Here is a 15646-nt window from a genome sequence, read left to right as displayed (position 1 = left end):
GGCAGTGGTTGGGTTGTGGTGAAGGGGTCTTTTAGGGCCCTAGTTCAGGTCTGGCACTCCATCTGGTTTATTAGGGTTCCAATAGTAAAAATGGGGCTCAGGCCCTATTTGTATTTTTCCCTTTTGTGTTTTCCTTGGAAGAGAGGTGACTTGGATGTGGGTCTGGATTCCAATATTCTATCCATAATGTGATCATAACACTATCAAAATGGCCTTGGTTCCTAACATTTTCTGCTGATGAAAATGTTACCATTGGCTCACTCATCCATGGTTGTATATTTGCAGCCAATTTTTATCTTATGAACACCACTGTGAACATCTTTTGGGCATGCAGTATTTTCCCCTGTATTTTGCATGATTTTCTTAGGCTATATTATAGAAAATGGAATTACTGTATTCATGGGGGTGAGCGATTTCGTGTGGCATCAAATCACTTTCCCAAACGAGTGGACCAATTTATCCCGGTAATTATGACAATGCCAATTACTGACCCCACCCCCAACCTTTGTTAAAAATATAGGGAAAATAAAATTCATAATTATTGGTTTCTCATTTTCACTTACTTTTTATTTCTTTGAATATAAAAGAGGTTGCACTATTTTTAAAAGAGCTTTTCTTATATGTTATAATTTTTTCTTTTAGAGATTCTTTTGAATAACCATAAACAAAGGGTAAATATTTATTTTTTGAGAGTGTATCTGTTATTTTAAAAATGATCTCAAGTAATTTACAGCCTCCTGTGGCATATAAAATGGTTCATCAGGTTGGGTAAAAAAAAATTATTACATGTCCAATATATTAATAAAGCAATGACAGATCTTCTCATGGGACCTTAAAACTACCATTGAAGGAAATTCCAAAAGAGATGCTGAAGATATATTTTGGGCAATTCTATTGAAAAAGGATAATATTAAAAATATTAATGCATTTTTCATTTTTTACTTCCTTTTAGGGTGAGCCTCACCCACATTCAACCAGAGGATTTATTGCCATGGGAAGACTTAGAATAAACATAGCATGAATGCAGTAGAAAAAGAGGAAAATTCAGCTTTTGACTTCCAAAATTGGAATCTGAAGTCCATTGTGAGACTTTACTGGGAGAGAAAAGATAGTTCTAATTTCTCATTTCTGAAATCTTCCTCATGTATATTAAGAGCAAACTTGGAGGTGTGAGCACATTATTTTACTCTAAAAGATGGTATAGGATATGCTGTGACAGGAGTTGCAGCCAGAGTAGAAGGCTGTAGGAAGCCCTCTGTTTGCTGGAGGAAGACAAAGAGAGGAAGGGTGGGACAGAGACTGAGTTGTGAGTGGTCTACCTCTCTGGCATTGTCAACATTCCAGGGGTGAGGTGGGGGAAGAAGAAGCAAGGAGCTTGAAGACATAAGATGTGGGAAAGTTGAGAGCATCACCGAGTACTCGACATGACACTGGAAGGTAGTATCAGACACTTGTAGATTAGATGTAAGGAGACATCCAGGACATGGGCCCGCAATAGTACTCTCTTCCCCATGTCTCATCTATGTTGATGGAGTGAAGTGAAGGTGTCGTAGGTCCAGTGAACAGGCTTAGAGGCCAGACAAGGAGACCTCAGAGGGTTTTTTGTGACTGGAGACAAATGTTATGAACCATGGAATGCAGCAGCAAATAGCAACAAAGCATCCCCAAGAGACCAGGGGGAATTAACCAAATATTGGTGGACACCACGATAGAGCCCAGATTAGAGAGGCTGGAGGACAATGGTACCTGGAGAAAAGCCTGGGGCCAGACATCCTTACCCTGCGCCCATGTTATGTAGATTTCTTCTGGTGAACAGATACCACCAAGTGAGCTAAAATTTTGGTTTTGCGTGTTTTGATCCTACTACACTAATATTGGAAAAAGAGTATCTTTTCTCAAAGTGAGTACTTTGAATATGAAAAGTATCATATTCACTCATTCAGATTTATATGTATTGCTATGCTTGTTAAAATGACTATTGTATTTTAGTCATGCTTTGTATGTCTCTGTGTATTTACTCACCTGATTCTCTTTCAGTGTTATCTGTCCCTGTTCCTTACACCCAATGAAGGTTCTAACACATCTGAAGATCTTCTCATCTTGTTGGACTCTCTGAACAAAGTTGGCTGGAAAGAATCCAATCCTGTCTTGAATTTTCCCCTGAAAGGAAAAAAGAGGTAGGCATCCACACTTGTAACATTTGTTATAATTACCAATGACTTTTTTTTTTAAGGAAAAAAATCCAATAACTTACTTTCCACCAGTCTTCATTGGAGTCCTCTAGAAGAGTAATCATGTCTCCTGGCCTAAAATGAGGAATGGATGATTTGGGGGCAGGTGGAGAGGGAAGAAAAAAAAATATGGCACATCAAAATCAGATGTAATATTTTTCGTTTATTCATTATTATAATTATTCATTATTATAATTCATAACCATATGAATTATTTCATTATTCATATAATCCTAAAAATAAGTAGAAATATAATAGATATGATTTGTATCAGTTTCTTCCCATGAAAATAGCCTTGGGCAAGAGAAAGCATAATTTTATCTTCTGTGTTTTAAAAAATAACATTTCGCTTTATTTTTACATGTAAATGATCATATTTACCTTGCAAAAATCACAAAATTTGGAAGTTGGTGAGTTTCAATAGGCAAGTCCCCCTTCTTATTTTTCCCACAAATGCTCCTCCCATGCTTAGAGCAGACCAGTAAATGGTTTCCTGTGTATTTTTCTAGACCCTTTTCTATGCATTTATGTTTATATGTAGAGATGCTTATGTACTTTTCTGTTTTCTTTTGTTTACTATTCACATCAAGAATTAGTAATTATCTTTATCATCAACCAACTCTTCTCAGCACCTTCTAGAAATTTTGCGCACTTTTGCTTACTTCTACTTCCTTGCCTGCCTCCTTTTATGCTGACATAATCTGGAATTTTAGTTCTATATTGATACATACAGACACACACGCACATGTGTTTACATCATTCATTGAGAATTACTTGGGCTTAATTCAAGATTTGTGTGTTTCTGTTGTTGGTATCGTCAATGTGATGGCAGCTATCTGCCACTTACTGTCTGATTCTCACATTCGGGTGTGTGTGTGAGTGTGTTGGAGTGTGTTTTAATTCCTCCTACTCAGCACTTACTGGAGCTTCTACAGTCTGAAGACATATTATTTTTCACCTTGGGAACATTTTGCCTACTATTTCTTTCATTGTTTTTTTCCCATCCATTTTTTCTCTTCTTTCCTTCTTGAACTTCTAGTCAATACATGTTGAACCTTCTGGGTCAGTTTTGCACAACTTTTGTCTTTCCTACACATTTCTCACTTTTTTTCTCCATGTTCTTAAATTGTAATCAATTTTATCTTCCTAATCATGAATTTTGTGTTCAGCCATGTCTGTTCTATTATTTAACATAATTCTAAGAATTTTTTAAGAAAAAAATACTCTAAAGATTCCTTATTATTTTCTGTAAGTTTCTCATATCCTCTGGTTTCTATTGTGGGTGCAATATTATAATGGATCTTTCTAGGATATTTATTATATTTTTAAAATAATATTTCTTTTCTTTATTGAATTATTTGTTTCCTCTGGAATTACTTGGTCTGCTGTTTATCTTATTACTTCTCCTTCATATCAAGGAATTTTCTTCAACATGTGCTGTTTCTTGGTTGTCTCTTTATATTAATGAATGAAAACTGAGGTGGATAGGTGTGGACAGCTGGGTAGGTTTCTCTGTATTTGTAGTGGGTCTCTCTCCCGAGTAAGAGGGCTGATTATGGACCCTATTTAAGAGAGCAGGGTGGGCCAATTGGCAAATTTTGCTCTTGGGTGCTTAAAGTATAGCAGGCAAGCAGGCTGGGGTCTCGTGCTGCTAACCCAATTGCTAAAACAAGGAGGGCTTTCTTAACCTTGGTGAAGGAGAAGGTCAGCTTATTTATTTACTTTTTCTGAATAGAGCTTCCTTTTCCCTTTTCCATGCCCCAGGTCTGGAGTACAGAGTTATCTCAACCCAATTCTGCTTCTCTCTCAGGCTTCTGTGCCCACCTAGGAATCCTTCTCATTCACAGGTTCCATTCTTTATAATACAGATTTTGGTTTAATTCTGGAGTCAAATAACATTGCTGCCTATTGCTCATTATAAGCAGTAATGTGGTGTCATGACTACAGTTCTTTCATTGCTTTGTGACTCTGTATCTGTCATTTATTGCCTCAATAATGCTGTGTAACAAATAACCACAAAAGGTGTTGGCTGGGATGACTGGGATGACTAGGCCCTGCTCCATGGTTCTCATATCCCAGCAGACCAATTGGGACATTCATGGCAATGACAGGGGTTCAAGAGTAGCAAGTTCAAACAGGCAAGACATGGGAGGCCTCTGGTGCCTAGGCTCAGAGCTGATGCATTGTTTTATTGGCCAGAGCAAGTCACATGGCCAGTCCTGACCCAAGGGGCAGGATAACAGGCCCCACCTTTGTAGTGAGAGGAACTGCACAGTCACATGGCAAAGGATAGTTCCTGAGCATTCTTTGGTCACTGGTCATCTTCACTGTTTTCAACCCAATTCCATTTTCCATAGTCATCAGGAAATCCCCCAAATTTCTGGTTCTCTGATAACCTCTTTTCTTGTTTTCTACTGTTACGGATGCATTCTAACATTTTAAGAGTTTGGTGCAAGAGAGGGAAGTAGATTTGTGTGCTTATTTTGCTATTCTGATTCAATCTCCTCTGCTGTCATTTTCAATTCTCAGTTAATATCTATCTTTTTAGGGGATTCCAAATATAACAGGCTTGTTGCACCTGAAGCATTAAACACAGCTGGCATTTTCAAATTCAACAGTCACATTTCACGCTGATGCTACAAAAAGTGAGATGGCTGAAAATCACTCTTTCCCGGGTAAGGGATTTAATTAATCAGCAAGGATGAAAGTCAATGCAGAAACATCTTTTTGGCTCCAGCAGATTTTATTTAACCTAATAACCTGAGAAACCATGTGTTATCATCAAACACAATGACTTTGCTGATGGTTGGGTAGAAGTTGAAAGGAGGGCATGAAGCTGGAGAGTGCAGGTGGGATACCTTTTCCTAAAGGTGAGAGAGGATGCTGGCGCAATCTGACCCTCTCTTTTTATAGTCTAGAGAAATATTCTACTGTGCCCAGAGGTGCACAGTTCCTGAGCACGTGACCTGTGCTTACTATACTACACATGAGAATGAGGTAGTCACGGGAATACAAGCTATAATTTTATGAGAAATATAATAGTCATACTCCAGATAGTGTGATGAAATTCAGTCTTTACCCATAGGAGAGATCCATCAGGACCAGAAATTGCTTGGTGAGTAATAAGACTTAAATTCATCCATTCATTCCTTCATCTATTTGTGTATTTACCCACTCATTCATTATTATTTATAGAATGCTGACTATGAGGGAATCATTTTACTAAGCATTGGGTATACCTTGGTGAATAAATCCCTTACAGGAGCTAATATTCTAGAGAGGAAGATGGATAATAAGTAAATCTATAACAAAACATTTAGCAAATATATAAATTGCAATAAACATATGTATAACTAATAACTGTATAATTTTCAGTTGTCTAAAGGGCTATGAAGGGAATAAACACGATGTGGTCATAAAGAATAAAGGTGGACTCCTGTTTAGAGTGTTCACCAGACTGAGACACCTAATGGATCTGTTTCACTGTAGGAGGATCTTGCTCTAGGGCAGCACTTGAATCCAAGAGATCAACTCCCTAATGTCTGGGGCAGCAAATCCCTGGCTTGGGAAAGTTGTGCTGTCCCCATACCCCATGCCGGACCTCACCCATCAATCATTTCATTCTTTCCCATTGAGCTTGCACTCAGAATCCCTTTCAATGCTGTGTTGTAGGGACTGGATCTGAGTAGGCCCACAAGGTAAAACCACTCCACCAACCCTGGGGCTTAATGGCTAAAATTGTCCTGCCCCCATTTGGTATTAGGATGGACATGGCTGCTACTTGATTTTTGCCTCCTGTTGCCACTTTTCATGGAATAATTTTTTCTTTATTCACGTTAACACACTTCAGGCATGTTTGAGGAAAATTCTGCTTTGTCTTAACACTATTCTCTTTCTTTCAGGCCACTTTATGTTCCTGATCCATTATGTACAGACTTTACAATTTAACCCTTTTTTTTTTTCCAAATTCTGGGGGACCAACTTGTCAGGCCCCTAAATACTTAAGAAAGGTTTCCTTTTATTAATTCAATCAGGTAAAAACTCTCCTTGCACTATAACCTAGAATTATATGCCATGATACAAAGTATAATGCAATTTATGAACAATAAAAGGATGCCACCAGAGCACCAGCTGGCTTTTTACTTTTATTTGCTGAGTAAAATTTGTCTTAGGCCTAGGGGAGGATTTTCAAATTGGTATATCATGATTTATGGAAAGTCAAGAAATGGTGAGGAAGCTGTTGGATAACAACAATAGGGACAAAATAACAAAAGCTAACTGTAGAATTATACTCAATAGAAATGGTGAGGAGGATGAAGAGTTTATTTTGAGTATATGTGTGTTTGTATGTGGGTGAGAGAGACTGGTAGTTGCTATCTGGGTTCATTCTCAGTCCTGTGCTTCCCCCATTTCTCAACTCTCCACTTGGGCACTGGAACCCCTCTCTTCTATCACCAAGTAAACTGGCATCAGGGACTCAGAGCGTAATGTGCACAGAGCGTATGACTGATGAAGCTGAGCCTGTCTAGCTATATGGAGCTCTTCTGCAAGGTGCTACAAAGATGGTTTGATCTTCTATGGGTAGGAGCTCTTGGAGGATGGGGTTTGAGTTTTCCTGATGTGCTCCTGCCCTGCCTCTCTCCACTTTCCATGTAGAGCATGGATTCCTTGGAGTAGCTGTACTGGGCCCTCCTTATGGGGTCAATGCCCCTGGGAGACACGTTCTCCACAATGCAAGACACCCTGAGACCTCAGACTTGTCCTCTTTTGGGAAGCACACAGACAAAGCAGGCTGCTCTAGTGTCTTCTTTACTTTCTGAATGTTTTGGGTAAACTGAATATTTTGGAATTAAAAAAAAAATGTCTTTTCTCACCCATCCATATCTGCCCACTTAGTCAAAGGAAATCATGTGACATTCAAGTAGGTTTTGAATGCTTATGACATGTTAGGTCTTGGTTGTGCCCTAGGAGTACAAAGATGAAAAGATTTCTCTAAGCATCAGTTTTCTTATTGTAAGGTGAGGATAATAATAGTACCTATTTCATAAAGTTTTTTGAGGACTAAATGAGGTAATACTTGCAAAACCCATCATAAGCCCACGAAAGATGGTGGCCATTGTGCTAAGACAGAGTCACTGCCCTTAAGATGTTTGTAATCTCAAAGGGAAAAGACATACAAGCTGGTGACATACAGTAAATGTCATTGTTGAGTGAGAAGGGATATATGATGGTGGTGCAAGCAAGGGTGGAATTAATCCCAAATAAAATCCCAAACAAATATGGCTCTTGAGCCTTAGCTACCTCAATTATATTTATATTACATATACATTCATATATTGTAAACATATTATACTTATATAATTACAGCTATTAGATATATGTACACATACATAGTGAATATATAGTGAACTATATTTACTTTACATAGTAGCTGTATGGTTTAAATGAGAAAACGTGAAAATCTTATGTCATACAATAAGAGCTTACTAAATGCTAATCTCCACCTAAAACTGTAATTTTCACTTGGAAATTAGATCTAGTGATCATTACCTTTTAAGTGATTGATCCCTTAGGTTTATGGTGGGTGGTGATGGTGGTGGTTAAAGAAATAATCTTTGAATTCTTGTCTTAAGTGGCTTTAGATTCTAACCTTTGGTGTGATTCAGAGCTTTGGAAAAGCTTTTCCCTTTCTTCACATCTTTCTCCCTGCCCCACCGCACTCCAATCCAGGTAATTACCATAAAGTCAAGGGAGAACTCTGGGGCCTGAGGTAGTATTTCACTGACCGGGTAGGTGGCTGGTTGCAGTAGAGACATTGGCAGGGTTGAAGATAGCCAAATAGCCTGGAGAGGATGGCAAGGTTCATTGAGAGAAGAGGGCATCACCGGTTGCATTTTATACACAAGAAGAAAGTTCAGAGATTCACCACTTGCAGGGTTTGAATCCACAATTAACTCCACTAAATCAAGCTGCCTCTTGCACTTCCTCTCCAGTGCCTTGTCAAAACTCATCAGACTGTCATTTTATTCTGTGGGTATTTTGAGCACTCTTTAATATTTCTTGCCCTTTCCCAGTCATTAGGCAAAGTGAACCCCAAATCAAGCATACAGTAACCATAGCCACTCAGCCAAAATATGTCCTGAAAAACTAAAGCTAAGGGGAACCAAAAAAGAAGCTAGCCAAATGACTCCGTTAATTTTAAATCTGCTGCTTGATTTTTCACTAGATCCATTTCTCAATTTCCATTCCCATGTTCCAGAATCTATTACAGTCTGGGCACACGGGTAATAACAAGGAACTCCTGACCTTGCAGATTGATTTTTCCTTAAGCCTGGTGTCTGAAAGACTGCTGGCACTTTCCCAACCCATAGACTAATGCAGAGAAAAAGCATTCAGTTAAAGGACCATTTGGAAGGGATTTGGTAAATGTTCTGAACTGTCATGGATCACGTACTCCAGAACCTAATTGAGAGAGGCATTTGAGGGAAAGGGAGGCTGCTAAATACATTAGTGACATTTGGGAAGATCTGGGTTTCTTTACACAGTGCAGCATCAGAACATAATATGCATCAGAGACTTTTCTCAAATAGCCTTAATTGCATTTTGATGTCCTGGTGACTGTGAAAATTATTTTTAAATCAAATTGGTGCATTAGAATTACATTCGGTTTTAATTAAGTTGATGCATTTGCTAAGCAGTAATGTACTTAGAGAATGGAATTGAGACACCGAGAGAGTCTTATTCTGTCTTGCTCTGTCTCAAGGGCTTTCTTATTTTATGGAGAGTTTATAAAATCTTACAGGGTGAAGATCACTAGAACATAAGTCACAGGTCAAAAAGCCCAATGCAGATGAGTGTATAGAGCATGGACGAAGAATCAGGAAACCTGCATTGCAGTTTTGGGTCTGTACTTTGGCCCACTGCATATCCTTGAATAAACCACCGTTCTCAAATCTGGCAGATAATCAGAATGCATGCGAGCATTTAACAATACAGATCCCCAAGTTCCAACTGGGATTTGGCACTCTAGGACTGGGTGAAATTCAGGAATCTCTATTTTAATAATACTTTTCAGGAGATTCTTATGGCTTGTGACAAGTGGCTTAACTATTCCAGCAGTTTTCTCCCTAGTAAAATATTACCTGCTTGTCTGAACTCACAGGTTTGCTACAAGTACCCAAAAAGGATGAAAGAAGAAATAAGATTATTGATCTGGGTGTCCAGTGTACTTCACCCTGCCAGGTCATCTTCCCTTCCATATTTTACATCACCCGAAGTTGTAGAAAACTGATAGTAATGCAAATGATTATTGTCCATAGATATGCAAGCGAATTGTGCCTGCTGGAATGCAGTCAATTATTATCTTGTGAGTACCCACCAGGTTTGCATCTATTTGTAAACTCATGTCAAGATTCCCAATTGCCTGTATGTATATGATGCTTTAGAGTCTCCTTTGGACCAGGTGTAAGACTGTATGATCTTACTGGTTCTCTCAATTTATGCATCAAATAAAATTTTTTGATGTGTCAAAATTATCCTTTTATAAGAGTCATGACTTTACCTTAAATTAAAAAAAAAATCCTATAACAGATTTGACTTTTCATGAATGTACCCTATAGATCACAAGCTTCCTAGTCTTAAGGACCAGACTTGAGAATCCTAATAGACTTGTGATGTGATGTGAGTGGCCAACATGGGATAAATTAATATGTTTTCTGAATCTGCTGATTAAAATATAATTGCAAACATCATCAAAGAAGAAACCTACCGCATTCACCACAGGATGGAGAATGTGAGATAGGAGAGAGAGCAGTGGACTGGGGGTCTTCCCCTCGGGTTCTGGCCCAGAGCCCCTACTTTTTACTGGTGAGTGATTGGGCAGGTATCCTTCTCTCCGGGATTGATTGTCCTGCTTTCCCAGGGAGGTGAATTCTTGTCACCTTATACAATAGGTGAATTCTTCTTATTTTTTGACAGGGAGGGGTGTCATTGATTGATAGAAATGAGAAGTGTTCTGAAGATTGGATCCTGTTCTTTAAATCCAGATTTTTAAATCCATCATGTCATTTCTCTTCTTTTCCTGACAGGCTATTTAGTTCCTGATACTTATATTCACTAATATTTCATTATTTTCTTCACATCCATCTCTTTTTTCCCCCCAAAAGGTCTTAGGTGACTTAAAAATAGTAAAATAATGATTTATATCAGAGCAAATAATAACAACAATAATAGTAATAATAATAAAATATGGCTAAAGAAAATCCAAATAAAAATTGAGAAGAAAGACCAATGAGAAAATTAGAATGTTGCTAACTTAGTTATCAAATTTGCCGCAGAGCATTCTTGATGCCAATGGCAAAGGGGGACTAATCAGTTAGTTCTTTTTATTAAGGAGGAGGAAGCATATCAAGGTCCTCCGTAGACACACAACTTCTGGAATTAAATTCTAAAAGCCTTACTCAGATGGACCTTTACAAGGGAACATTAAGTGATACATGGCTTCGGTCTCATGGCTTTATACATTTATACATTTATAAATCTATAAATAGCATTGTACATATACATTATAGCATTTATACATCAGTGGCCCAGGAATTGTTATGTCTCCCAAACCCCGAATTAAAAAATACAAATGCTTACTAGACATGCCTACTCAACTTGTCCAAACTCAACATATCTAAATGAACCCCTGATATAACCCCCAATACCTGCTCTTCCTGCTGCCTTTCCCATCTTGTGTTCAACTCCAAAACCTGGACTCATCTTTGACTCTCGTGTTTCTCACACCATCATCAACTAAGGAGCTTGTAAAAATTGCAGATGCCTAAATCTCTTCCCGAACCTCCTAGGTCAGACCTGTGGGCCTGGACATGAGTATTTTTATCAAACTCCCCAGGTGACTTCAATTTCCACCATAGAACACTAGAGGCATCATCATCTAAAAGATGAGAAATCAGATGGGAGGATAAAAAGCAGGATAAGAAGGGCCATTTCTCCATATCCCTGTTGGGTGGAGCCAGTGGAAGAGCTTGAATTAGTTGTGCTTTTTTTAAAAAAGGTGTACGGTATCCTAACTATCAGAAAGAAAAAGCAAAATTCCACCCTGGGTTAGGAGGTCAGGCAGAAGACAAGGAAGCAGCAAGTGAAACTGAGAAGGAGTGTCCACTGAGGCAGCAGGAGCCCTGTGGCTGAATGGGGCCTAAAGCCAAGGGAAGGGGTGGGTAGTAGCTCACTCACTAGTAGAGGAACAGGTGAGGCTGTAGGGCGCAGGCACATAGTAAGCCATGAATGAATGAGTTTGTATTTGTTCCCATATCAAGTTCCTCATTTGGATAATTGAAGTCCCCATCCGTCTTGCTTTCAAAAATTTTCTTTACACTCCATTTTCACCTGGAGGTTGTCATCTTCCTTAAAGGACAGCACAAGTCCCTAAAGAAGGCTGCACAGTTACCTATGAGCCTGCTGCGCTGGTTTGGAATGTTATGTACCCCTTAATCCATTCTTGTGGGTGGGCCCTATTGTTGGGTGGGACCTTTGATTAGGTTGTTTCCATGGAGATGTGACCCAGCCCATTCACAGTGGGTCTCAAGCCTCTTGCTGCAGTCCTCTATCAGAGGATAAAAGACAGATGAAACTCAGCTGAGAGAAGCTTAGAGAGAAGTCCAAAGACATTTTGGGAAAGCCATGGAAACCAGAAGCTCAACCTGGGAGAGAACGACCAGCAGACTCTCGCCATGTGCCTTCCCACGTGACAGAGGAGCCCCAGATGCCATCAGCCTTTGTTCAGAGAAGGTACCGTCCTGTTGATACCTTAATAAGTACATTTTCATGGACTTAGAACTGTAAACTTGTGAACAAATAAACCCCCATTGTAAAAGCCAATCCATTTCTGGTATTTTGCATTCCAGCAGCTTTAGCAAACTGAAGCACCTGCTGAGTCCCATACCTCCTTATAAGGCCTCACCCTCTGCAGTTGCTCTGACTCTGGTCCTCAGTGCATGCTAGAACATCCCTGGAAGGCATGGAACAGAACTCTGCTTCAAGTAAGGGATCACTCCCAAGAATAAACATTTGTGGGGCATTTTCAAAGTGACACCCTGGAGGAGCTTCTGATTTGTGAATATCCCCAAACTGTCTGCAAAATGGTACATTTTTTGGGGGGTCCTTATCTTTGATCAAATTCTAAAAAGGGTACAAGTCCTCCCAAAAGATAAAGAACCATAAATTGTCTCACTGGAGTATGAACCAAACAGCCCTGCATACATTCATTAAACATTTCTGAATTTTAAGACAGTCTTTTCAGAAATAAGAATGAATGTAGTTACCTAGATATGCTCCTGTGATGAATTTCCACTAACCCATTCTTCCCTTATCCTTTCCTCACTGGGAATGTGACTTCACAGGCACCCATGCCCCTCTTTCTGGAAGCCTTGGCTTTATTGTGATGCCACCTTCTTGCAAAACCTTCTCTGATCTCCTATGGCTGCTCCCAAGGCTGCCCCGTCGAGGTGCTCATGAAGCATCCTGGACTCACCACACCCCCAACACTCCTCACACTGAGTTGTAACTTCTTTCCTACTCTTCTGCCCCCACCCCTAATCCCACAATCACTTGAGCTCTGAGAGCAGGGCCTGTTAGTTGTCCACCCAGCTGAGAGTAGATGCTCAATAACCATGTGAAGAGTGGTGCATAGATGAAATAAATCAAGGAAAAAGCGATAAAATCATTTTTAACTCAATTTCAAGTGGTGCTTTGAAAAAATAGAAAAGATAAATTCAGGCCATCCAAAGGTTCTTGTGAATATTAGCTAATAGATGAATGGTTGCCTGCTTTCGTTTGGATTGGTCCATGGAAGTTCTTGGTGGACATATCATCCCCACTCATTTCTCGGAGACTAGCTGCTTCCAAGAGACTGGTGGATTCATGAATCTATTTCCTTATTTGGGATCACAAAAGAAGTTATGTTTTTCTTTAAAACCCTCCCAAATTTAGACATTTTGACACACATTGATGTAGCAATTAGTTCCTTTCTTAGAATTTGATGGTATTGAAAAAGCAGTTCCCTCTTTTCCTTTCTTGGCTCATACGCTTTTTATTCCCCCTCTCTCTGTGTCTCTCTTCTTTGTTCCTCTTATAAAAAATGTCCATTATCTTATAAATCTGTTTGGGGAGAACTAATAAAAATAAAAATAACTTACATGTGGGAGGCCAAAATGACTTCTTTGGAATAGGCATTATAAGGTTACTAAAATATGCATTTGTACCTTTAAACCTTTAATTCACCCTTCCCACACCCCATCCTTCACTTCAGTGTCCCCAAGATGTTTCAGGGGTTTGTGCTTATTTGGAGTTATTTTGATTATTGGAGTTATATTCTGATTATTTACATGATATAGCAACTCAGCAAAGCCATAAAAGTTATTATTGATTTAAAAAAGGTGCCTTGTTGTAAATAATAATCGGTGGCTCCAAGACTCTGTTCTGAAGGCTTCTGAACCCAAAGGCAGTGACGATAATGGTACTGGTTACATTATATGTGTTGAAGGCAGGATGTACATTCACCAAAAAGCTAAGCATGCCTTAGCAAACGTTTACTAATGTTGATGGATGTATGTGTGAGCACATGTGAATGAATGTGTGTCAGAGTGTACATGAGTCTGTGAGCGTTTGTACATGAAAGTGTGTGTATTTGGTGGTGGACGGTGGGTGGGGGTGGACAGGAGGATAGGGGAAGCAGACTGCAGGAAAATTTGTGCAAAACCCCTTGGCAGGTGGTGGCGTGGGCCTTTTGAGGAAGGAGAGAGGACCAGTATAGATGGAACAGAGAGAGTGAGGGGAATGGTGGCAAAGACAAAGCAAAGAGGTCACTGGGATGAGACTGTGTTGGGCCTTGAGGTTCCCATAAAATTCTGGTCTTTATCCAAGAGCTAAGGGAGAAGACTGGAGAATTTTAAGCCAAGATGTGCATGTTGTGACCAGACCTGAGGCAGGCAAAATGATTATCTCCTTTTACAAGTGAGGAAGCAGAGGTCTGACGGCTTGTATAACGTTTCCAGGTTTCATGGGGGTTACGCAGCTAGTGAGGGGCTTGGCTAGGACTTAGCCCAGGTTGGCTGATATCAACACCCACGCAGTGCTGCCCTTTCACAGCTCTTCAAACACTTTTTTAAATCTTCAGTGGATCCATGCTGATAGCACACTCAGTCACTCCCCCACCCCCAGCTCCCTATCATTTCTTAGTTCTGAAAGGAAACATCTACTTCTGGAGTATGAAACAGAATGGATTGGAATTAACAATAGGTACCAGATATTGTTATCTTATTTAATCGCAGCCATCCTGTAAGGGCAGGCCTTATTATTCCTGTTTTTAAGATGAGAAAACTGAGTTTCAGAAAGTTAGGTGATAGGCTGTATTATTAGAAAGTAGAGGAGCTGGATTTTGAATCCCATCTGTCTGACTCCACAATTTAGACAATCTCAATTACACCGTACTATTACTTTAGTGTAGTTTCTACCCACAAAAGATTGGAAGGGAGGAGTGGGGGCAAGGCTAGAAGCATGGAGACCAGGTAGAGCCTGCTGGAAAAAATCTAGGGAGAGATGAAGGTGGGTCTGGGTACTGTAGATTTTAGGCAACTAGAACTAGCAGGAATTGAACAGCAATTTAATTTTATGTACAAGATAAAGAGAAATTTCCCTGTTGGGTGGCTTGAGGCCTGGGCACATGGTGACATCATTTGCCCTAAGGGCCGAGTTTGTAGGAGGGAGAGAAGGGAAGGGCTGCATGTGCCATCTACTCCAGAGGTAGGCAAGTTGGGAAGGGAAGCTGCAGGTCTGTGGAGAGCTCCAGACCGTTGGCCCTTGGAGAAAAAGCTTTTCCTATTCGTGAACAGGTATGTAACAAATGCTGCAGGAGTGATGGTTTAGGGTTATGCTGCTCTGATCGATGTCATATTCATTTCATTCCCTGTTCTCTCATTTTCCTTCTCTTCCCCGAGGACAATGTACACTGTGGGTTCCCTGATTGGCATGTGGTGGATAAGAAAGGCATTTTATTTAAAAGATTTTTTTTCTCCTTTATGGTTGGAGGAGAAAAGATAATTCACAAAGCACCAGTTCATTTGAAGAATTATACCAAATCCTCAGAACATTGCTTTCCACATGCTAAATCAAGTGCCCTGTTTTAAAAATGGGAACCTACAATCTCTTGGAAAAAAACGTAATTGTGATTTATCACTCCAATCTTGGAGTCTATACAAGGCAGGCCTTTCACTCCTGGGAATGAATAGTCCTGTTTGCCTTGCAAATGTTTGATTTGTGACCAGACAACTTGACTTTTAGTGGCCTGCAACCCTACTAAGATAAGCACAAAAAGTTATTACTATCACCAGGCAGCTGTATGACATTCCTCAGCA

General features: G+C 39.7%; 1 protein-coding gene across 3 annotated transcripts in view; it reads right to left on the bottom strand.

Annotated features, from left to right (window-relative positions):
* The window catches only part of STAC (SH3 and cysteine rich domain), a 132151-nt gene that overhangs the window by 4669 nt on the left and 111836 nt on the right, over positions 1 to 15646 (bottom strand). For all 3 annotated transcript variants that reach the window (XM_037847045.1, XM_037847053.1, XM_037847062.1), the window contains exons 9-10: positions 2255 to 2306; positions 2023 to 2160 (exon numbers count right to left, since the gene is read on the bottom strand). In XM_037847045.1, the coding sequence (XP_037702973.1) occupies positions 2023 to 2160; positions 2255 to 2306 (190 nt within the window). The remainder of the gene's footprint in view (positions 1 to 2022; positions 2161 to 2254; positions 2307 to 15646) is intronic.

This window comes from Choloepus didactylus, chromosome 1, assembly GCF_015220235.1.
Source record: "Choloepus didactylus isolate mChoDid1 chromosome 1, mChoDid1.pri, whole genome shotgun sequence".
NCBI classification, from domain to species: Eukaryota; Metazoa; Chordata; class Mammalia; order Pilosa; family Megalonychidae; genus Choloepus; species Choloepus didactylus.
The sequence above is the reverse complement of the archived record's forward strand: the minus strand, read 5'-3'. Positions and strand labels throughout refer to the sequence as shown.